At 34.7% G+C, this 23276-nt stretch overlaps 2 protein-coding genes across 2 annotated transcripts; one reads left to right on the top strand and one right to left on the bottom strand.

The window, feature by feature from the left end:
- Window positions 1-3564: 3564 nt before the first annotated feature.
- On the top strand, window positions 3565-9870 carry LOC123528069 (uncharacterized). The gene is made up of 3 exons (XM_053531240.1): window positions 3565-3922; window positions 7828-7932; window positions 9845-9870. The coding sequence occupies exons 1-3, from the start codon at window positions 3610-3612 to the stop codon at window positions 9868-9870; spliced, it is 444 nt and encodes a 147-aa protein (XP_053387215.1). The 5' UTR covers window positions 3565-3609.
- An 8215-nt stretch (window positions 9871-18085) lies between these two features.
- Window positions 18086-20766, bottom strand: LOC128551002 (uncharacterized). Its single transcript, XM_053531239.1, has 2 exons — window positions 20675-20766; window positions 18086-18519 (listed from the first exon to the last, which is right to left on the bottom strand). The coding sequence occupies exons 1-2, from the start codon at window positions 20763-20765 to the stop codon at window positions 18086-18088; spliced, it is 525 nt and encodes a 174-aa protein (XP_053387214.1). The 5' UTR covers window position 20766.
- Window positions 20767-23276: the final 2510 nt, after the last annotated feature.

Below are 23276 nucleotides of genomic sequence, written 5' to 3'. Positions count from 1 at the left end.
ACTGTCAACCTTCACGCCTTATTTTAAAACGTCGAAAACCAAGCTGAAAATGAGTTTACTATCGACCCATAATATTACTGTATTAAAATACTTAAAAAAGATTTACGTTGAAGTGACAATTTTCTGTTTAGATGTAAGATTTTTTCAGGAATCCTGAAGACGTCTGAAAAGTCATCACAGGGCAGCATTTAAATCTATAAAATATCTGTTTGTGTAGTGCTACGAACAGCCGATTTATCTCAAGAAAAGCTACTTTGAAAAGTTGTTTCTCCTCTTAAATTTCTTTCACTATTGTCGGTTTCAATTGTTCTCAGACGAGTGTAAAATTAAAATTGCTTTTTTGTTTAGTTATCTTTATCTTTCTTGTGTTTTTTTCCAGATAACACAGACTGTGCAGGGTTTTGAAAATGAAACCCCTATGTTATTCGAGTCAATTTAATGTGAACATTGTCTCGTGCAGACTAACATGTGGTTAGAAAAGATTCAGTCATATGTATGTATATACAGAATCTACAATACCTGAGTCTTCCATAATTCTACAAGCTGCTGTTTCATGGTTTATTCAACTGCATTTTTTTTTAAAAACGCAAAGTAACTTTCTGTCGCTGTTTCCAATTTTGTCCTGAGTATAAATCAGATAAAAACAATTTACATTTGACTTCATAAAGTATTAATATCAAAGTTATTAAATCGTACAGATTAGTCCACAAGACTGGATTAATAGACGGCGGCTTCCGTGGCCGAGTGGTTAAGGTCACTGACTTTAAATCACTTGCCCTTCATCGATATGGGGGTTCGAGCCTCACTCGGGGCGTTGAATTCTTAACGTGGGGAAGCCATCCAGCTGGCTTACGGAAGGACGGTTGTTCCATCCAGCTGTCCGCTCGTGATGAAATAATGCACGGAGGGGCACCTGGGGCCTTCCCCAACCATTAATGCTGAAAAGTCGCCATATGACCTATAAATGTTAAATACAAATACAAATACATGGCATTTATATAGCGCAAAAATTATAAAATATTCTATTGCGCTTTACAATTACATAACACACATTTAACATATATACATACAAAATATGAACAGGATTCTAGAACTTAGATTTAAAGATATGGACATATATAAATACTATTTTACACCACTTCTGAATATTTTGTATTTTAACAAGACTACACTCATTGTTCATAAAACTGCCTAAATAAATGTGTTTTCAGTTTTGATCTAAAGCTGGCTTCAGACTGAATGTTTTTCAGATAGCTAGGCAGATCGTTCCACCATTTGGGACCAACGACTGCCATAGATCTGTCTGCTAGTTTTGTTCGCCGTCTAGGGATGTTAAAGTTAGTGTCACTTTGTGAGCGAAGTCTGTATCGTTGTCGAGTAGGTACAAACATTTCCCTCAGGTATACTGGAGCTGTACCATTGATGACACGGAAGACTATTACTAAAACTTTGAACATGAGTCTAGCCTTAACTGGAAGCCAGTGTAATTCTTTCAGAAGTTCGGTACTTGGTTTTTCATAGGAAGCATTCTTGACTACTCTAGCGGCATGATTTTGGACTCGCTGTAGTTTATTGATTTGGTAGGCTGGAATTTCTGTAAATAAACTGTTGCAGAAGTCAATGTGAGAATGAACCAATCCATGCACTAATGACTCAGTTGACTTCTGTGTGAGATGTTTCCGTATAGCCCTAAGGTTTCGTAACTGTACATGAGCTATCTGACACTTTTTCTGAATGTGATGGTCAAAGTTGAGTGTATTGGTCATAGTTACACCTAGGTCTCTGACGTGATCGACGCATTTTACGTCACACCCACCAACGTTTACACTTGTGATGTCCAATTTCGCTAACTGTTGTCTTGTTCCATACATAATAATTTCAGTTTTAGACTGATTCATTTTCAGTTTGAAGGTTGTCATCCATTTTATGATTTCATTTAGACAACTGTCGAGTTGTTGAAGAACAGTTGTCTCATTTTGAGAATTTCCCGCTTGAATTTTTAACGCAATCTTGTGGTCGTCCGCGTATCCATAGAGATCAGCTGGATATTTCTGCACCACTCGGTTAAGAGCCGATATATACAGGGTAAAGATCACAGGTCCGGCACAAGAACCCTGCGGGACACCAAACCTCAGTGGCTCCGTGTCAGATGCCGACTGTTCGACTAAAACTTTCATTGTTCTGTTCGTGAGATAAGATTCTATCCATTTCAAGGGAGTGCTATGTATACCAAAGTCATCTTGAAGGATTTGAATTAGTATCGGGATATCGATGGTATCGAACGCTGCACTCAAGTCGATCATGACCACGATTCTTATTTGATTTTCATCTATGGTTTCCAAAAGATCATTATACATTTTGACCATTGCTGTTTCAACCCCATGATATGTTAAACACAAAAAAAAAACCAACTAAAATAACTAAACTTGCACAGCGGCCGGTCCATTACTTATACCTTCTGTTTTTCGTTAACTAGAAAGTCGAATTATTTTCAGAAAATGTCGAATACTTCACGTTAATGGAAACAAACTGGTTATTGTAGTCGATAAAAAGTTTCCAGTAAAGGTAAAGGATAGACAAATGCATTGAAAAAAGATGTCTAATTACGAGTAAGACGACGTAAAATAAAGTAAATGTAGTTTGGGTAGTGTAGCCGCGAATGAATACAACCACTGATAAAATGCTTGCAGGTTTTCGTTTTCCTATTTTTTCTGAATCATACTTTCAAATAATGAAACAATGCAGGCGGATAGTAAAGTAATTTTGGCAAAAATCAACCAAAATTCAATAAATATCTAAATTACGCAGAGAAAAGCATGGATAAACATGTTTTATGGTTTCTTTCTGATGTATATGACAAAACTATTTAAACAGAAAAAGGAAATGAAGTTGTCCGTTTATAACATATGATAAAAATGTAGTGTTTGTTATAATTTCAGCATATCCAAGAACTTTTCTCAAACATAGAAATTAAAGAAAACATCTTTTTCTGTTATTAAAATTTGAAATTTATTTAAGAATTAAATGCATTTTTGTGCATTTTACGGGTATAAACAATATTTAGACTTCTTGCAAATCCTTAAATCGCGCTCGGGATTCTTGGATTATTTTCAAAAAGTCCCAATGTGGTTTATACCCATATAAACGCACACAAACATTCAGTTCTTACATTTACTTTTTCACAGTAGCTTGCTACAAATAGTGGTTTTCTTTCTATGAGTATCAAGAAATCAAAATAAATGTCAGGATAGGTTTATTTTAAGGTTTAGCTTTAAAATATTTAATTAGCGAGTGATAACTCTTGCTACCCATGTTTACTTACTCTTGTCACTGTTGTTTTTGTCACACGTTCTTTTTCGAAAAATCCGTAGTAGTTTTTGGGATTCAACAGTATCCCTACATGTTAAAAAATTAGATTATACTGAGATAAAATATACAGCACTGAAATTATGTAAAAGTGGAAAGGAGTGGACTAAGCACTATAAGTGGCGTATGAATAATACGTTTTGACTTCATTTTTGAAATTTGTGGACTTGATTTGTGAAGTGATAGTTACTGAGTATGGCCACGACCAACAAAAGAAATACAAAAAGACAAGATTACAAAAAAATGCACGAAGGAATCGATCTAGACGTTGAAGGGTTCGATAAAAGTCTAAAGCAGGAACCAGTTATAACAACGAACACCTCTGGCGGGGCCTCCTTAGAACCGGAAGATACACAGATGAGTCATACTAAAGAAAGTCATGAAAATGGCGATCTCGCTACGAGCAAGGAAGAAGACGAGGAAATGCGTCTCATAGAGCAGGCGATCGAGGCAGCCGAGGCGGAAAAACAGTCGATTTTGAAGACAAGAAAGAAAGTAGAGTTACGGGCGCAGTTGCGACGTAAACAAATAGAAGTGAAGCAGCTGAAAGAGGAAGGTAATGCTGTTTATCATTTTGATATTGAACCTACCCCACCCCCAGTTCCAACACCAAAACGGCCAAAATTGCCGACTCATAACAAGTCAGAAGGCCAGGACACAATAAACACTCTAAGAAAAAACAGTAAGCTTTCAAAGAAGGCAAACAAGCAGATGAAACAACTAGGTCTAACAGACCCTGATTTGGATGTGTCAGATTCGGACAGTGACTCGGAGTCAGAAACAGACTCTAGTACCACCAGTTCCAGTGACAGCAGTGATACCGAAAGTAGTTCAGATTCTGAAATAGAGACAAAAAGAAACACAAGAAATCTAAAAAGAAATCAAAAAGTAAAAAGTCAGGTATTAAAGCCAAAAGTTCTGACAAAGTAAAATTCGCACAAAAATATCCACACTCCCAACTTCGGTATGAGTTTGTTAGTAAGCATATTTCTTTTCAAGATATAAATTTGAATCTTTTTGTAGCCGGGGAACTTGAAATAATATCAGATAAAAATATTAAGTCCAAGGAAAGAAATTGTAGGTTAAAATTATTGAAGCGTTTAATGTATCTGAGTTCCTCATACAGCTTTTCCATTCTAAAATCTTATTATGCCGCAGTGCTCAGAGAGATAGAATTGGGTGAAAAATCATGGTCAAACGATTTTCATTATTTAGAAGTGGCAATTTTACATAAGTCTGGGTCAACTTTCAAGGGTAACGCTGGTGGATTCAAAAGTAAACCACAGTATAAATCCAAATATGATACAAAAACAGATGAGGGCAAAGATGAATCACCAGTTTGGTTCTGCTTTCTATATCAAAGAAACAAATGTCAACATAAATCAGGTCATATGGTAGTTGTCAAGGGCCAGATGAGACTAGCACAACATATTTGTGCTACTTGCTGGCAAAAAGACCGCAAAAAACTGCAGCATCCAGAAAGTTCTAGTGAATGTGTTCACATGTCGGCTTGACTGGTTAACCCAATATTGTCTTTTGAAAATAAAATAGAAGACATTTTCTTGCCAGATTTTTGTTATACCCAAACAAAGAAAATTGATAAATTTTGCAACCACGAGGTCATTTCTGTTAATAAATTTGATAGTTACAAAAAGTGTTCCATTTACTTCACATACAAATACTTGCAAATTATGCATCCAGGTCAAGAAAAGTCCCAGTTTTTTTAAAGTTAATGATAGAATTAGAATGCATCAATTAGTAAAACAATCAGGCAAGCATAATTTTGAAGGGTGTCGTTTTAAAGTGAATGATAAAATTGACAGATTATTTGAGACGAAATCTTGAGAATTTTGGTTATAAAGATTTATTGGTTTGCGATTTGATTGAATTTGGATTTCCAATAGGTTTCACAGGAGATGATAAATTGTTTCCTCCTCCCAAACCAGTGTGGCAATATAAAAATTATGAAGGTGCCAATGAATTTCCAAAGCAAATGTCAGAGTATTTGATTAAGGAGATGAATGAAGATGCTATTATTGGTCCATTTAAATCCAATCCATTTTCTAGCAATTTACTGATTTCTCCACTAAATACCGTTCCAAAGAAGGATATTTCAGACAGACGGGTTATTTTAGACTTAAGTAGTGCAACTCGGTGTGCTGTAAACAGTTTCATTGATAAAGATGTTTACTTAGGTGAACAAGTAGCGTTAATTTTTCCAAAAGTGGATGATTTTGCACGTTTAATTGTTGCCAAAGGTCAAAATTGCCTTATGTTTAAGAAGGATTTATCCAGAGCCTATAGACAGATTTATATTTGTCCTGGCAGTTACAATCTAGTTTCATATGTCTGGAAGAAACATGTTTTCTGTGATGTAGTGTTGTCCATGGGTTTGAGAAGCGCAGCTCAAATTTGCCAACGAGTCACCAATGCTATTGCTTTTATTCTTTTATCATTATCCTTATCTGTTTTAAAGTATTTGGATGACTTTGCTGGTGTTGAAAAGCCACAGCATGCAGAATTTGCTTCGTGACATTAGGTCGAGTATTAGAGAGAGCAGGTATAAAGGAATCTGTTTGCCCCCTTGTCAGATTATGTCATTTCTTGGTGTTTTATTCAACTCTATCACAATGACAATGGAAATAACCCCACAGAGACTACATGAAATTACAGGCCTAATTAAGTCTTGGTTAAGTAAAGATTCAGCCAATTAAAAGGAAGTTCAGCAATTGCTTGGTAAACTCAATTTCATTGGTGCTTGCGTCAAACCAAGTAGGGTATTTGTATCCAGGTTACTTAATTGGTTGAAACAATTGTACAGTATGGAAAGGTCAAGGCAGGTGTTAATTCCAACTGAGGTAAGGAAAGATTTACTTTGGTGGGATACTTTCCTACCACTGTACAATGGAGTTTCCATGTTGTCATTAGGTGAGTGGTCAGAGCCTGATCAAATTTTCTCCTCTGATGCATGTTTAGATGGCTGCGGGGGTTTCTGGAATGGAAAATTTTTCCATACTCAATTTCCAAGCAGTATCTTGGACAAAAAATTACACATAGGTGCTCTGGAGATGTTAGCCTTGGTAGTTTGTCTACATCTATGGGGTGAAAAGTTTAAACATCATCGAATAGTGGTCCTATGTGACAATAAGTCAGTGTGCATTACACTCAACACTGGTAAATCCAGCAGTTAACGAGTTTGAAATTCGTGCTCAACATATTTGTTCAGAGGAGAACCGTATTTCAGATTGTTTATCAAGATGGCATAAGGATGACAAGTATAAACAAATCTTTCACTCTACGGTCAAAGATTTTAGGTTACGGGAACATGTTGTTCAGTACTCAGATTTCCAGTTTTTAAATAACTGGTAATCAAATTTAAATTTTAGAGACCCAGATTAAAGAATTAAAAGATGAACTTGCTTACTCAAACCGGAATGCTTATGCAGAAGGATCCAGAAAAAATTTAAATATACAATGGAAATCCTTTTTATTGTTTTGTACTTATTTTAAATTATGTGCTATACCAGTTGATACATTAACATTACAATTATATGCTCAATTTTTGAGTAGAACATTTAAATCTGTCGACTCAATTAAAAATTAGGACTGTTAGTAACCATAAAGTGGTCCAAGACCATTCAGCAAGGTGAAAGAGTGCTTCAATTTCCTCTGGCACCTATTCCTCACTCACCATTGTGTCCAGTTACAGCCTATAATAACATGATTTCCTTGATTCCTAGGTCTCATTCCTCGCCACTGTTTGTTTTGAAATCTGGCAAATTTGTTTCATATCGTATGTTCTTGAAACAGTTACGTTTGGCAATTTCACAGATAGGCCTGGATCCTTCCAAGTACTCGACTCATAGTTTTCGTCGTGGTTTTACAACGTTAGCCTTTCGTTTGAATTTACCACCTGACATTATTCAAAATTTGGGGGACTGGAAATCTGATTGTTACAAAAAGCACCTAGAATTTACTTTGTCAGACAAGGTTAGAGTGTCTAAGTTTATATCTAGCAACTTACAGAGAGGCATTTTTGAAGCAGATGTGTTTTCAAAATGTTTAGTCTTATTTTCATGATACGTGTGTTTGTCTTCGACCTTAAGAAGGGGAGACGATCCTACTTACAGTGGCAGTTTTGACATCACTGGGTAGGATCACGTGGTTCAGTTTATCATGTTTTGAGACTTTTCAGATTGTATACCCATTTGTGTTATGTTTTTTGTCTAAGTATAAATTAGATTATGAAAGTGTATATATAGTTTTAGATTATTTCCTCTGATAGTCTGAATAGTTATTTAGGCATGTTCAGTGTATACTTGACAGTAAACTGAGATTCAAACTCAGTTCGAAAGTATTGCCAGTACTATTTACTTGTTTTACTCATATTGTCTTTATAATTATTTATTTTAATGTTATGATTACTTTTGCATGTTTCTAATACTTTTTTTTTCTTTGCAGACTGTCACAAAATCCGTAAAGTTCTCATTGTTGGGGATTCCATAGTGAAGCATTTACCACATATTGAGGGTGTTTCTAATTTGTCTTTTAGGGGGGCAACTATAGGTAAATTGCAACATCTTTTTGATCAAAAAGTCATTTCTTTAACTAATGTTGATTATTTGATACTGCATGTAGGTACAAATAATATTAGCAACAATTGGTCAGTAAGAGATATGCAATCAGCCCTAACTAATTTATTGGCCATTGTTCGTAAAAAATCTAAAAAGGTATATATTATTGTGTCCTCCATTTTGCCCCGTCCAGTAGATATGGAAATAACTTCTGAGAGGATTAAAGAATATAATAAATCGCTTGCCGATGTATATGCCAAGGAACTAAATTTCAAATTTATTAAGTCATACAGACCATTTTTTTTTACTAAAGGTGTGGTTAAAAGGAATCTCTTTGCAACACTGGACGGGGGACTTCATTTGAATTTTGAAGGTTCAGCTCGTTTAGGTCATTATTTGAAAAACGTAATTGCGCACTTGCCTTAACACACTTAAATGATTGATGAACAAAAAAGGTAAAAATCAGATTACCTACATTTTCATTAGTTACTAAGGTAGACAATCGCGAAAGAGAAAGTCATTGTTATTATATCATTGTTAGCTCCCTTAGTTTAGTGTCACTATTTGTTGTCAAATTTTATCAATAGCCTTGTTTATCTAGCAATAAAATAATTTTACATTAATTTAATCCAGGGATTCTATGAAGTTGAACAGTGTGTACAAGAGAATTTACTGTATAAGAGGTAGGCTATTATGTTGAACTGTTGCCATTTGTTTTTACTGCGTTTTGCTCCTTACAGCTTATTTGCAATTTGTATTTACTAAGGATACATGAGATTAAAAAATTATGTTTTTTTTTTTTTTTTGAAACTATTTGAATGTCTTTTTCTAGAGACATATTGGTGTCTCCAGGCATAACCTTATCATTTCAGTTATACAAGCTACATTCATCATTCACTACTATTTATGAATTTCATGTATTCTTATATTAAATCTTAACCACCTTTTTGCTTATGACATGCATTTCTTTTGTTCTGGTACTATTGTTTGCCTTACCATATTTGCCTTGGCTTAGTTTGCTTTGTCTTGCTTGCTTGCCTTACAATTTTTGCCTTTATTGCCGTGTTTATTTGTGTCGTTTGCCTTATGTTTATTTGCCTATGTTTTGCTTGTTGCTGTAATTTGGCGGTTTTCAGTATATATTTATATATTTGATAATTAAATTGATACACATTGATTATATTTGGCATTAAAATTCATATATATTATTTGTCGTTTTCATTTCCCTTATTGAAAGAGCTAATTGGTTTATTTTAAGGTTTAGCTTTAAAATATTTAATTAGCGAGTGATAACTCTTGCTACCCATGTTTACTTACTCTTGTCTATAATTACCTTTCTTGAGAATAATTAGAATAAACCAGTCCATATTTTTTGAGTTATTAAATTTCATTGGTCATAGTTCCGAATTACATTTTGTTACGTACTTTTTGATTGGTTTATTCTTGGCGCATTAGACTGTATTTCCCCGCGGTTTCTGACGTAGTTTGAGGCCAGTCCTTTGTTTAGAGTTAACTCTTTTCTTCACTGTTGTTTTTGTCTTCGAACTGATCACACGTTCTTTTTCGAAAAACCCTCCCACCCTCCGCTAACTTACAGCCAAATAATTATGTCATGTTTTTTCCTTCGTTTCAGTTATTAATTACCTTATGTTTACATAAATATTTATACAATTTTGTTTTTAATTAAATTCATTCTTGGATTACATGTGCATGTGTGTGTGTGTGTGTGTGTGTGTGTGTTCATACAATCTTGAACTCTGTATCAGAGATGAACTTTGTTTATTCATGTGCTAATGATGGTGTTAAGGTTTATTAATACATGAACTTGTGATAAAATGAGGTGTTCATGAACTCTGTTAGGCGCAGAGATGACGAGTTGTGTAGTGTCATGAACTCTGTTTCAGAGATGAACCGTGTTGAATTGTCGTGATGTTGATATAATGTATTGCTAATGTTGTTAAAAGTTAACCTGCCGTATGGCGGTTTTCAGTATATATTTATATATTTGATAATTAAATTGATACACGTGTGATTATATTTGGCATTAAAATTCATATATATTATTTGTCGTTTTCATTGCCCTTATTGAAAGAGCTAATTTCGATCTTTTCACAGCCAAAACGACCTGCCCGCGAACAATAAAAATGCAGTTCCTGAATTTTTATTTAAAATAACGTTAAATCCAGTGAAAAGTCATACAGACGTGTCGTTTCAATTTTGATCGTTAAATAAAAAAATAGTTAAGACTATAATTTAATGTTGGCGTCAAATAAACACTTTTTTCTTTCCATACAAAATGTACATATACTAAATTATTTGTGTCAATAACGTGATATTTTATGTACAGAGTTTAAAAAATTTAGAAAATTTAACGAATTTGTCCTTGATTTTATACATTGTTCGCTTCAGTTCTTGGCCTTCATATTTGATGACCAATTCAAAATGATGACCCAGTCTGGAAAAGTTTACGATAACTGAAAATGAGTATACATATAGTGTACAAGTAGGTTTATTTAAAAACTTAAATGAATGCCTTTAATATGAGTAGTGATATGCCCTGTGAAAAGGTTCAGAGGAAAACTTAACACAGAAATAAATGTAGGTATCTCAAAACAAAATCGTTCTTGTCTTTCAATATCATAATAACAATCCAGGTCTTACAATATCATAATAACAATCCAGGTTTCCGTATTTGTTTTTTTTTTTTGCTTCTGAGAAAAACAACTAGATGTTTTTTTCCCATCCTCAAACAGTATTTCCATGTAAGTTTTGTATTTTGAAGACGAAAAAAACTGACCAGCCGGCATTCTAAATACCATTTAATTTCCTTTATTCCTTGTCACATTTCACCTTTTTTGTTGTGAGATGCCAAAATGTTATTATGGACAAATGTATTTTTTCAACAGAAATTAAAATGAATATAAGGTGTGAATATGAACTAAGATGTTTATTGCAACATTCTAACACGGCTCGATCTGATTTCCAGTTAAACAAAGAAGGAAATCAAGCTCAGTATATTCTGCGATAAACAACGGTTGACGCGCGGACCGGTAAGAGAGCATTATGACGTCAATTATGACGTCAAATTGCCGTATGACGTCCGCTACATTACTCCTCGCGTAAATGAAGACCAGTATAGTGTTTATTAAGATATATCAATGAGCATGTCAGAATGAAAACAATCAAGGCCTTCTTGTGATTTATCGTCTAATTTACCATGGTTCATCGTTCAGACGCTTCAGTATTTAACCACTCGGGCTAACGCCCTCGTGATTCAATTCTTATGCATCTGAACTCTGAACCGTGATAAATCAGACGATAAACAACGCGAAGACCTTGATTATTTGTTAAATGTATATTAGGGAGACGTGGGATGAACCAGGCAGTAGCATCTTTAACACGTCGGAATCATATTTTAATATACGTTTTCCTTACTAATTTATTATGTCATATTGGAAAATGGGACTGCATGTATTTAATTGTAATCAGTACTAATTTACAAAAGTAGGCTGAATAAAAGTGTGTTTTTTCTGGATGATTAGTCATTTTTATGTAATATGATTTATCGTTATCAGAATCCAGACACCATATTTAGCCACTCAGCTTCGAGAGAAGTCGGTAGTTACTGACACCTTAACCGCTAAATAATTCATGAATATCGAACTCAGACAGAACATGAAATTGCAGAACTCAAGACATATAGATGCATTAGTTAAACGGCATTTCCTTCCACGATCAATCACTTGTGTGTAAAGGAATATTAATTGGTCTTTGCTTTATAAATATACAATTCAAACACGACCAGCAAATAGCCTACATACATGTAGAGCAAAATCTATCTCGGGTTATTCTGCAATAAACCACTCGCATGCAATGACGTCATCCAATCCAGGTGCGTAGCACGGTCGTAAAAAGTAGTTACCATTTTTTCTAACACTGTTGATACAAGTATGTCGTATTAGAATCGAAATAATAAGTTCCCAATAGTGATTTATCGTAAAATAATCCGAGTGTTTCGTTCTTATGCGAAACAATATATCACTCAGGCATACAACCTTCGTGATATATACTTACGCATAAGAATTCAAAACTCGGGTTATTTTACGATAAATAAACCTCATTCGTTAAATGTTGTCATAAAGAAATGTTACGCCTATATTATGTTCAATAAGCAGTTTGAAAGCTTCAAAATGTGAAAAATGTAATAATCTTTAATTTTGACTTTATACACTTAAATACAAACAGCCTTAGGTGGCAAAAGTTTCCTTTTTTCATTTTGCTAGGAGAATACAACCGTTCAGCACCTCCAATACATTATTCAACAGAAATGTAAACATGGTATTTACAATATCCCGTATTGGTTATGAGTATCCTGAAGTAAGCAAGTAAGCAAGTAAGCCAGCAAGCCAGCCAGCCAGCCAGCCATGTGACGACCCTCTTGTGACAAGAGATTACGCGGGAGTTAAATACAGTAAAGAATAGCCAACCATCTAAATCTAACGCGGTTCTGTTAGAGGAAAACCAGAACGACGGACTTCTAGGACTTGAGCACACAAACCCGATTCACCATTTTACCGAAGTTTGAAAACAGAACACAAGTATAGTTTACAATCACAATATGTATAATTTCATTTCATTTGTTTCATTCTACAATTAATTTATCATTCATTTCACAACATATAAACATTCGTAAATACAAATCATATATGAAAATATAAAAAATGTGAGGGTATTTTACTGCCCATGCTGCGAGATCCGGTCTGTCACTGTATGCATCTAAGGGCGCGTTCCTTCTCTAACATTAATTGATAATCAAGTAATCATGCAAAACACATCAAGTCACGAGCCTAGCAATATTCAGAAGGAACCTCGAAAGGGGACAAGGCCGGGCTGTCTCAGTTTGTTCCTTATATGTATAAAGTACCTTTATGGCCTCGCATTCCTTTATCGTATTAGTATACCTTTAATATGCAAATTAATTACTCCTTTATAAGCACTGTGGCTTTTTATGAGTAACCTTTTAGGTTAAATGGGAAAATGTAAGCTTACTAAACGCACTTAACTTGAGGACTTTTATTTACACAGTTACATACAATAAATTGTACGAGGAAATTGCACTTGATACAAAGAGCGGCTGCTATGGTCAAACGGGGGGTCCAGAAGTAAGTTTGGTGTCTACTGGCTATTTTGATCGGTCAAAATATGCTTAGAACGATTTGGCTCACTACTGCTCATTTGATTGGCTGAGGGTTGTTTTTTTTTATTTCTCAAAAGTAGGTTACAGCATATGCCATATAATATGTGAAATAGTCTATAAGTAGGTGATTATAAACCGAGTTATTTGTAAAATTAGCATAATGTAAACTTGTGTAAAGCCCTAATCTTTGCCATGCTAAATTTCTTTAAAGAGTTTGTCTGTCCTTCAATTCGGACAGTACCATCGAGTGATTAAAGGTTAACAAAAGATACTGACCGATAGGCGAAACAGCGCAGATCTTGATCAGACTGCATTGGTGTGCAGGCCGATCAAGATCTACACTGGTCTCAAAGGCAGAATTTATTGTGTCCATCAAGGGTTAAAGCAATACCATAGTATATTACTACTGTTGTGCTAAATAGAGGGAATTAACTCCTACAAGCGTACTACGCTAATCATAACACAGTTATTTATCTTTCGTATTTGTAATACCTTCATCTTATAACCTAAATAAAGACAAAAATAAAAGATACCAGATCTGCATGGAGGCTATGCCAGAAAGCTAGAAGAAAAAAAAGTTGAAAAAGGACAAAACAAAGTGGGGTTTGGTGGTGCAGCATTTGGGAAATTCAGAAACAAACAGTTCAGAAAAAAGAATAGTTGTTTAGTGAAAGCAGAGATAAACAATCACTCCATTTCACATTGAATTTGTTTAATTTGTTTTCTTTTTAGCATTAAAATGTTCAAGTTTCAATAGCATTTCCATTTGTGTTTTGAACAATTGAAAGCTTGGAAATATGTTCCTAGTTCGACATTGATATATAATAAATTTCGCATTTAGTAATATATTCATTAAGGCAATGCTATATTTTTCGTTACCTAGAATAATATCTGTCTCTGACCATTCAGTGGAAATATTCGGACAAGTTTCGTTTATCCATTTTTCGACCTCAGTTCAGTATAGGTTACTGTATTGGCAATCATAAAATAAGTGTTTTAAAGTTTCAGTTTCTGTATTACAGAAAAAACATAGCGAATCATTTCTTAAACCCATTTTTTGCAGGGAGTAATTTGTTGCAATGATTCTATGGTTCAGTCTAAATTGAAACCATTGCAACTTAGTATCTTTAGTTACAATGAAAGAGAATTTATATATATATGTTTCCAGTTAAAACACGCATTTAGATTTAATTCCTCAATCCATTTTCTCCTTGAAGACAGGATTATTTTTGGCCTGGCAAGTAGGGAAGCATAAAATTTTCTACATCCTTTTATTTGACTATTAATTATTTTAACTGCAAATGGTTGTAAAGGTGAAACTTCCCTTTTTTGCATAATGTGGAAATCTAACCTTGTCAATGAAATCTCGTATTGATGCAATAATACTTTGGTATTGTAAAACATTTGTTCTGACTTCATACTTATCAATGAAATCATTATATAACAGAAAATTTCCATTTCTATCTAATCGTTGACTAATAAAACCCCTTTCCTTATAAACATGTGATAGTGAAAACTAGCACCACCAATTTTAAAATTACTGCTGTGCCATACTAGTAGTGCACAGAAATCACTCCAGCTTTTTGGATATTGGTCATTTATTCGTAAGATTCCTTTAAAGACATCATTTCAAAAGTGATTTCTGACAGAGTTCATTTTATTATTCATAAAATTATTTCCATATTTACTGTAAGTTTGAAGAAAAGGGTAGAGATCTGTAATAAGTTCAAAATATGTAGTATTATATCTCATATATCTGGAAGCCAAGTCAGTTTTAAAGCGATAATGAAAGTATCTAACTCTATCATTTTCATACCTCCGTTTTCATAGGACTGAATAATAGTATCTTGGCCATTCCATAAAAAAAAAAAAAAAAAAAAAAAAAACCATGAAAAGAATTTTGCAATGTTTTTATGATATCATTATTTGGATTGGCAAAGTGTTTTTATGACTATATTTCTACCTTGTAGGACTAATGACCCTTTTATTCCAGTTTTAATTTCTTCAATTTTTGGTAAAAAGTTAAGTTTTGCCATATTTTTGAGGTCATTTGTGAATGTCACTCCTAGTAAATTAAAACTATGAGACTCCCACTGAAGTCCTAGTTCTGGACATTAAACCTGCCATTTTTTAAAGATCCAATCAGAACAGCTTTTGTTTTATCTATGTTAATTTGCAGTCCTGATATTCTTGCAAAAAAGTCTAATGTTTGTATTGTGTTTTTAAGGGACTTTTCAGTCCTGTCTAATAATACAGTTGTATCATCCACATACCTTGACAGGAGAAATTCTATATCATTTATTTTTTGTCCTTTTAATATTTTGTTTTGTTTCAATATTGCTGCTAATACTTCCGCACACAGAATAAAGATAAAAGGGGACAGAGGATCCCCCTGACGGTAACCATGTTGGACCCTAAACCAATCTGACAGGTGAACATTTATATTGACACAAGATTGTCTGATAGAACAATTTAACTCAGTTTATAATGTTTTCTCCAAAATTACAATACTGTAACACTTTGTACATAAAAGACCATGAAAGGGAGGGAAGCAAAAGCCGTTGCAAAGTCCATTAACAATAACATTCCTTATAGAACAATTTAACTCAGTTGATAATGTTTTCTCCAAAATTACAATACTGTAACACTTTGTACATAAAAGACCATGAAAGGGAGGGAAGCAAAAGCCGTTGCAAAATCCACTAACAATAACATTCCAGGAATTTGTTGTTCTTCTGTGTTGAACATTACATCATAGACTAGTCTTGTATTATCTGCAATAAATCTCCCAGGAAGGAAACCAGTTTGGTCTGGACTAATCATATTTGGTAAGACATGTTTTAATCTTTGAGCAATGCTAGCAGAAGCAATTTTGTATAACGTTCAAAAGAGAAATGGGACGCCAATTTTTAATGTAACGTTTATCCTTTCTCCCTTTGGGATACAAGTTACAACCCCTAATTGGCTGAGTGTTGCTGGGTTACGCCAATATGGCAGCTACCATGACTGAAGATAAAATGGGCGACAAGGAGCGAAACTTCCAGGAAATTCAGCACGTATTAGTAAATATTAAGTAAACTACATTGAACCATGAACAGGTATTTTGCTGACATATAGAAAATGAGCATTATTGATTATAATATGTGTTTCTTTACCAGCATATCTGCAGAGAGAAAGAAATAGTGGGAAATGTTCAAGGTAAATATTTGGACTTAAAGCTTATGGGCTCAGACACGGTCGTTTTATAACACCCCCTCCCCCAGCACAGACACACTGCCGCCATCACCACCACCAGCAGCAGCAACAGCACCAGACAGGCCGAAGGTGCCTTAATGTTACATATCTAAACTTAAAAATGACCATTGTAATGATCATGATACAGTTCTACAAATAATTCCAACATCTTTTGAGAAAACCCCTGTATTTGTTCCGCTTTCAGAAATCCGATTTCCGATCTTCGACCTCCGTCACACATGTCTATTAATAGCCCGCCCGCTTAGCTCAATAGAGAGAGTACATATCTACGAATCTCGGGGTCGCGAGTTCGATCCATGGGCGGGGCGTATATTCTCCGTAACGATTTGATAAAAGCATTATGTCTGATATAATTCGTCCTTCTACTCGGATTCCAGTGGGGAAGTTGGTAGGTACTTACGGAGAACAGGTTTGTACTGGTACAGAATTCAGGAACACTGGTTAGGTTAACTGCCCGCCGTTCAATAACTGAAATACTGTTGAAAAAAATCTTTTTACATGTTTATACAGTATAGTAGAATTATAAATTTCAGAGAATTGAAGCATGGTGGAGGCACCTACGACAAATGTGCATTGGATTCTGGATGGACTTTTTCGGGGATATGGATGACCAAGGTTTACTGTCCACAGCAAATGACTTACATGTGTAAGTTGTTACTATACTGGAGTCCGGTTATCTAAAAGTTATGTTAGGATGTCTTGCTGTCATCATGCATCTATCACACTTTGACTTGATTTTCCATAACATTCTATACTTGAAACAGATCTACTACAATCTTCACTGACTGATGAATAGCAATAAGGAGAATTACAAACACAAGAAATAGAACTCTGCTAACATGCAAAAGCTGCAGTGATATTTCTTAGTGTAAAAGGGCATAATACTGTCAAAATTTAAGCAATACTTCTGACACCTGCTATGTGAGGGCATCTCATGATGTAAGATTTGTATGCCATGGAATTTAAAATATATGGTCAAGAAGTTTCTGAGAGACATGCTTACATGCATAACTTTCAAAAATTTTAACAAAGGGTATAACTTTGACTAAATGAACATCAGGGTTATGTTTCTTGCGTATGAGGTCACCTTATGATGTCAAAGATACTTATGAAGTATAAAAGCAGTCAACTTTGTATTTTTTGAAGAAACCTGCTTACATGTTAACTTTAAATCAAAATTGCTAACTTAAACAAAAGTGACAGACTGTCACAAAATATGCCCATCATTGAACTTGGTCTAATTCACAGGCCATAATCTAGGAGTGCCTAAGGTGATTTGGCTGGTTATTACACTTGGCTGAGATATTAAGCCAACAAACATTGTCTGCAAGTTTGGTGAAGATCTGATGAAATCTGTTCAACTTGGAGTGTGGACACAATCTGTGACAAACAGAGGCATCAACACATTAACAATATTTCCGGTAATTCAAAGGCCATAATTCCGAAGTACCTTCGCCGTTTGGGCTATAGTTATCGAACCTGGCCGAGGACTTTTTGTCAAACACATTTAGTTCAAGTTTGGTGAAAATCGGATGAGAACTGTTCGACAGAGAGTACAGAATAGATTTGAGACAGACACAAAGACAGATATACACATAATGAACGGCTAAACAGGCTTACCAATAAAGGACTATCAGAAAAACTAAAGAATATCAAGCTTTAAAACAAAAACAAATGTATGCATATATTAATTTTAAAGAAAAAATCTGATCACCTTTTCAGTTTGTAAATAAATTCTCACTGGATTTGATTTCCTGCTGTCGCAGTATAATCCTACTGTGAAAGGATCATCTCCAATCGTTTCTGGGAGTGTATGCCCGGAGTAATTTACAACTGTTGCATCTACTTCATTAACATGCAGGTTTCCTGCTTTACAGTGTCCCCTCGGAAAGTACAGGTCAATAAGTAAGCTTTTCAACTCACTGAGAGTACATCCTTTATTTACATCTTGAACGAACTGGCCGCCTCCTTTAGCGGGATGAACAAGTCTGTACAGATCTTGATGGCCATGTTTCCATCCAATATAGAGTCTTTTAGTTAACTTCATTTTCCTAGAATTTCTGTTTGATTTTGACTTTGAATTTAATTCTCGAAATTTTGACATAACTGGTGAATCCAACGACTTTCCTGAAATGAAGAATATTTACATGTTCAGGTGAATTAATATGAGGTTCTTGCAGTTTAGTTTTGTATACTTTGTGCACTGTCTATCCACGCAAGAAAATCGTATGAAATAAGGAATTCAATAACACAGACTTTAAAAACATCCTTCTACATTATTTCTGTATAAGTGCCGCAACTTTGGTATAAATGACCAACGAAAAAAGCTAACAGAACATTTTTCAACTTTTCAAGAGTGCTTACAACTTACTGTGTCTTTAAAACAGTATCATATTTTCTGTGCTACAGTGACATAATCTGTTCTAACATTGCAATTTTTTTCTTAATTAAATTCTAGATCCTCCAGGTTGCAGTATTTGACGATGCTATAAATAATGGGTCAGTCACACTACACCATATAGATTTAACGGACATCCAATGTATAACAAAATTTTCAACACGTTTTATTTTTTCGCATGTGTTTTTTTCCCCGTTTCTCATGTGGCTCCTGTGTTCCTTGTCTGGAGATATATGTTCCCTCCAGTGCAAGGTTTTGAGCGTGTTCAAAATTTGGAACGTACACTACCAGACAAAGTTTCTGTTTCATGTACAGTTACTGTACTACAGATGCAATGTGCTTTGTTCCTTACTCGTACATTCCTTATTCCGTACTTGTTTGGATTGCATTCATTCTTGTCCGGTGGACCTGATTCATGACCGGACTACTACTTGACATCCAAAGGATGTTACATATGCTCGGTAACTGATAATACATTCCTCAAATGATCAAAGAACGTTTCTTCACAAACAGTCGTCAAAAAATGTTTGTAAGTTTCTCATGCGTTGCACATACGTTTTATGCTGTACAAGTCCCTTACTGTTAGGAGATGTCTGTTAATTGAATGTTGTTCATCCTGTATATATGTGCATTGATCTTGCCGTCACTTTGTGTTTTGTCAGTTTTACACTGATCGCAACAAATGAGGGAAGTTAAGAAAATTTGTTCATATATATTGCATAAAAAAAGAAAATATTTTTGTTTTATTGTTTTCAAACAATATTTCATCCAAAAAATGCAAATGTAAATGGGGATAAAGTAACAAATAGTTGGGCAAAAGCTTAAATACAATCCATTTTATTCCAACAGAAATAAAAAAGATATTGCATCAAAACTTAAACTCTCAGTTAATTCTAAAAAATCAAGGGTATAGAGTTATGTACTCTTGGTCAAATGAATGTGTGATGTTTGGGAACAACAGTTTGTTTTAACATAAGTTATAAATAAGTAAAAAAGAATATAATTTATGAAATACTAGTGCCATAGTTATGGACATTTTTCATATGACATGCATGATAATGTAAATGAGGAACAATCAATTGAAGTTTGAATCATCTCCATTAAGTAACTAGAGCTATTACTAAAGGTGATGAATGTACCCCCCACATGCACTGACACAGTACATTGCAATTTGACGCACACAAGATTGCATAATTATGTGGACTGTATATATATAGACTGTATGTATACAGTATAGTAACAAAAAACAAAGTCCCATAACTATGCAGAATATTTATCTAAAAGAACGTAACATGCACCATGCACAACTAGGGTTGGTACTGATCACTTGTGTGAAGTTTCATTAAATTGTGTGCAAGGGTTCAGAAGATTATGCGCGCACAAGATTGCATATGCAGACTGTATGTACATAGTATGTTAACAAGAAACAAAGTCCCATAACTCTGCAATTTTTGTTGTTGAAAGAACCTAACATGCCCCATGCACAACTATTGTTGTTACTGATTACCTGTGTGAAGTTTCATTAAATTGTGTCTAGGGGATGAGGAGAGATGGTGCGCACAAGATTGTGTCTATGTATATAGTATAGTAACAAAAAACAAAGTCCTGTATCTCTGCAATTTTTTTTCTGAAAGAACCTAACATGCCCCATGCACAACTACTGTTGTTACTGATCACTTGTGTGAAGTTTCATTAAATTGTGTCAAGGGGATGAGGAGAGATGGTGCGCACAAAACTATGTCTACAGACAGACGGACAGACAGACAGACAACCTGAAACCAGTATACCCCCACTTACAACTTTGTTGGCGGGGGTACAATAACTGCAACAGTTGAAGAAGACCAAAACTTTAAACCAAATACAAATTTAATTATAAACATGTACCTTTCAAGTAGTCCTTGCATCTCTGTTTAAGCCTGGCTTTGTCTCCAATTGTTGTCACCCCTAATGCAGTAAACTCTTCTGGCACAAGCATTTCTACTTCCTTTGGCCCCACCTATTAAAATACGCTATTTATTTTAACTGTTGCTTAATGCAAAAATAAAATTTTGACAAAACAGATATCAACACTGTAAACTTTGATAAAAATCTCCTGATAACCTAACTCTGTTATTTCAGTACAATTTTAAATTTCAAAGTAAAACTAGAGCTGCTTTTGAGAACACAGCACATCTCCCACAGCAGCATCTTAATAGTAAGTCAGTCTTTATATACTGAGTCTGTTTCCCCACTACAAATATGCCTTTATACATGTACTATTAAATTATAATCTATTAACTCACTACAAATATATACTTTTATTCATCTGAATTGGCTGAAAGCTGCAGCAGAAGTTGATTACACAAGAAAGTGTGATGGATGAACAGACAAAACGACACACAGATAGATCAAACACTACATGCATTCCGGGTCTTCAACTGACGGGGCATTAAGACAACATGATGAGTTGTAGTTATGACTCAATAACCTTAAAATGCATACAATATAAAACAAGAGCTGTTGGAGGAAAGCAAAACTATTCAACAGCCTTTTCAACTGAATGAATATAAAAGTATAACAAGAGTGCTAGACTGTCAAAAATACACCCGACATTGAACTTGGCCAAATTCAAGAGGCATAATCCAAGAGTGACTAGGACTATTTGGGTGGTTATCTTACCTTGGCAAGATATTATGCCTGCAAACATTGTCAGCAAGTTTACTGAATATCTGATGAATACTGTTTGACTTAGAATGCGGACAAGGCTAAAGTCGCAGTTTTTTGGTATTTCAAGGACCATAATGCAAGTGCTTAAGGTGATTTGGTTGGTTATCGATCCTGGCCGAGAGATTATGCCAACAAAAATTGTCAGCAAGTTTGGTGAAGATTGGGTGGAAACTGTTGGACTTACAGAGCGGACAAGGCTAAACTCACATTTTTCGAGTAATTCAAGGGCCATAATTTAAGACTGACTGGGGCGATTTGGCTGGTTATTGAACTTGGCCCAGATATTATGCCCACAAGCATTGTGCTTGTGAGCAAGCTTGGTGAAGATCAGATGAAAACTGTTCCACATGCTTTTGACAACGCCTGCCAGTGGCACCTCCATAGGTTTTTACAAAATTATACCCCACTCTTTCAGAGACAGGCATATTAAAAAAGGGCATGTTGTAAAATTGCAAGACATGGTTATGGAACCTAAACAATGCATATCAGATTATAACAATTGACAAGTATGTTAAGTTTCAATCCTTAACCATTAGTAGGTACTGAGATATCAGCTAACATACAAGAACTTAACCAAAAACTTATAAGTTGAAAGAGGGGCATAACTTTATAAAAATTCAGAGTATAGTTAAGGAACCTGTGCCACGTAAGCCAGTTCATCACAGGGAATAACATACAAAAACTTAAAACAAATTGGGACACAGACATGGAGGAGTCCAAAAGCTCTACCTATTACTTGTGGAAACCACAGGCATCTCTAACAACGTAAACGTTTACCAGTCAACTAGATACAAACTTATTTGGTTTTAATGACATCAAACTTGGCCACGGTACCATGTTTCTCTCTTCAGAGCAATTAAAAGTTGGAAAGTTTGCTACACAATTGAGATCATACAAATTAGTAAGAACAGTGAACACAACCTTACATCTAACAAAATGCCCTGAACCATGAAAATTCTTGGACGATTGTCTACTTTCAAAACAATATATATAAAGTGTGTGATATAAATGTACAATGTCTATTTTTAAAAACAAACAGATGAACCATGTGTTCATTTACCATAAACAGAATGTACTTTGTGTTCAAACGTTCTGGCTAATCTCATCAGAAGAGGAGTAATACTCATTTAACAATTACACGTCCTTTTAATTTCTGCATTACTAAGTGTAGTAAAATATATTATGAATTAGTAGTAAGCCATACCTGATTCTCTACAAACACAGGCAACAAATGCTGCAGTCCTAGAGAGGATAATACTGACTTCATTTCATCTGCAAAATATACAAACAAGAATGAAACAATGTATCACATAATTATGCCGGGCATAATTTATAAGGTTTAATCAGGGGGCATAAAACTCGATAGACTAATTAATGAAGAAAAAATGGGCCTACTTCTAGAAAACAAGAGAGCCATAATGGCTCTAGTTTACTGACCTGAGTTATGCTCTTTGCATGAACAGTTTTGGTAGAGAAAATGTTTATGAAATTATAGTAAAAGAGTGCCAGAGTTTAACAACAAGAATTCTTTCTCTGAAATACATATCAGCAAGTAATGTCACTGAAGAGTAAGCAGTTTGGGGAATGATGTGATATGAAAATAGCAACAAAAAAATCTATACAACATACAAAGTTTTCACACACACACACACACACACACACACACACACACACACACACCAGCAGCCCTTTTTTGACGAAACAGAAAGTTCTATTTGTACAATCTTTTTAAAAGTCACCTAAGTACTTTCATATGTGTCCATTTTTTTTAAACTTCTGA

This window comes from Mercenaria mercenaria, chromosome 19 (genome assembly GCF_021730395.1).
Source record: "Mercenaria mercenaria strain notata chromosome 19, MADL_Memer_1, whole genome shotgun sequence".
Lineage (NCBI taxonomy): Eukaryota > Metazoa > Mollusca > Bivalvia > Venerida > Veneridae > Mercenaria > Mercenaria mercenaria.
This window is presented reverse-complemented; position numbering and strand designations above follow the sequence as displayed.

Coding starts and splice junctions, on each gene's coding strand:
- LOC123528069 (XM_053531240.1), top strand. CDS start 3,610: ATGCACGAAGGAATCGATCTAGACGTTGAAGGGTTCGATAAAAGTCTA. Junction 3,923..7,827: donor GAAGCAGCTGAAAGAGGAAG/GTAATGCTGTTT, acceptor TTTTCTTTGCAG/ACTGTCACAAAATCCGTAAA. Junction 7,933..9,844: donor TTTTAGGGGGGCAACTATAG/GTAAATTGCAAC, acceptor ACTCTGTTTCAG/AGATGAACCGTGTTGAATTG.
- LOC128551002 (XM_053531239.1), bottom strand. CDS start 20,765: ATGCTTGTGCCAGAAGAGTTTACTGCATTAGGGGTGACAACAATTGGA. Junction 18,520..20,674: donor ATGCAAGGACTACTTGAAAG/GTACATGTTTAT, acceptor TCTTCATTTCAG/GAAAGTCGTTGGATTCACCA.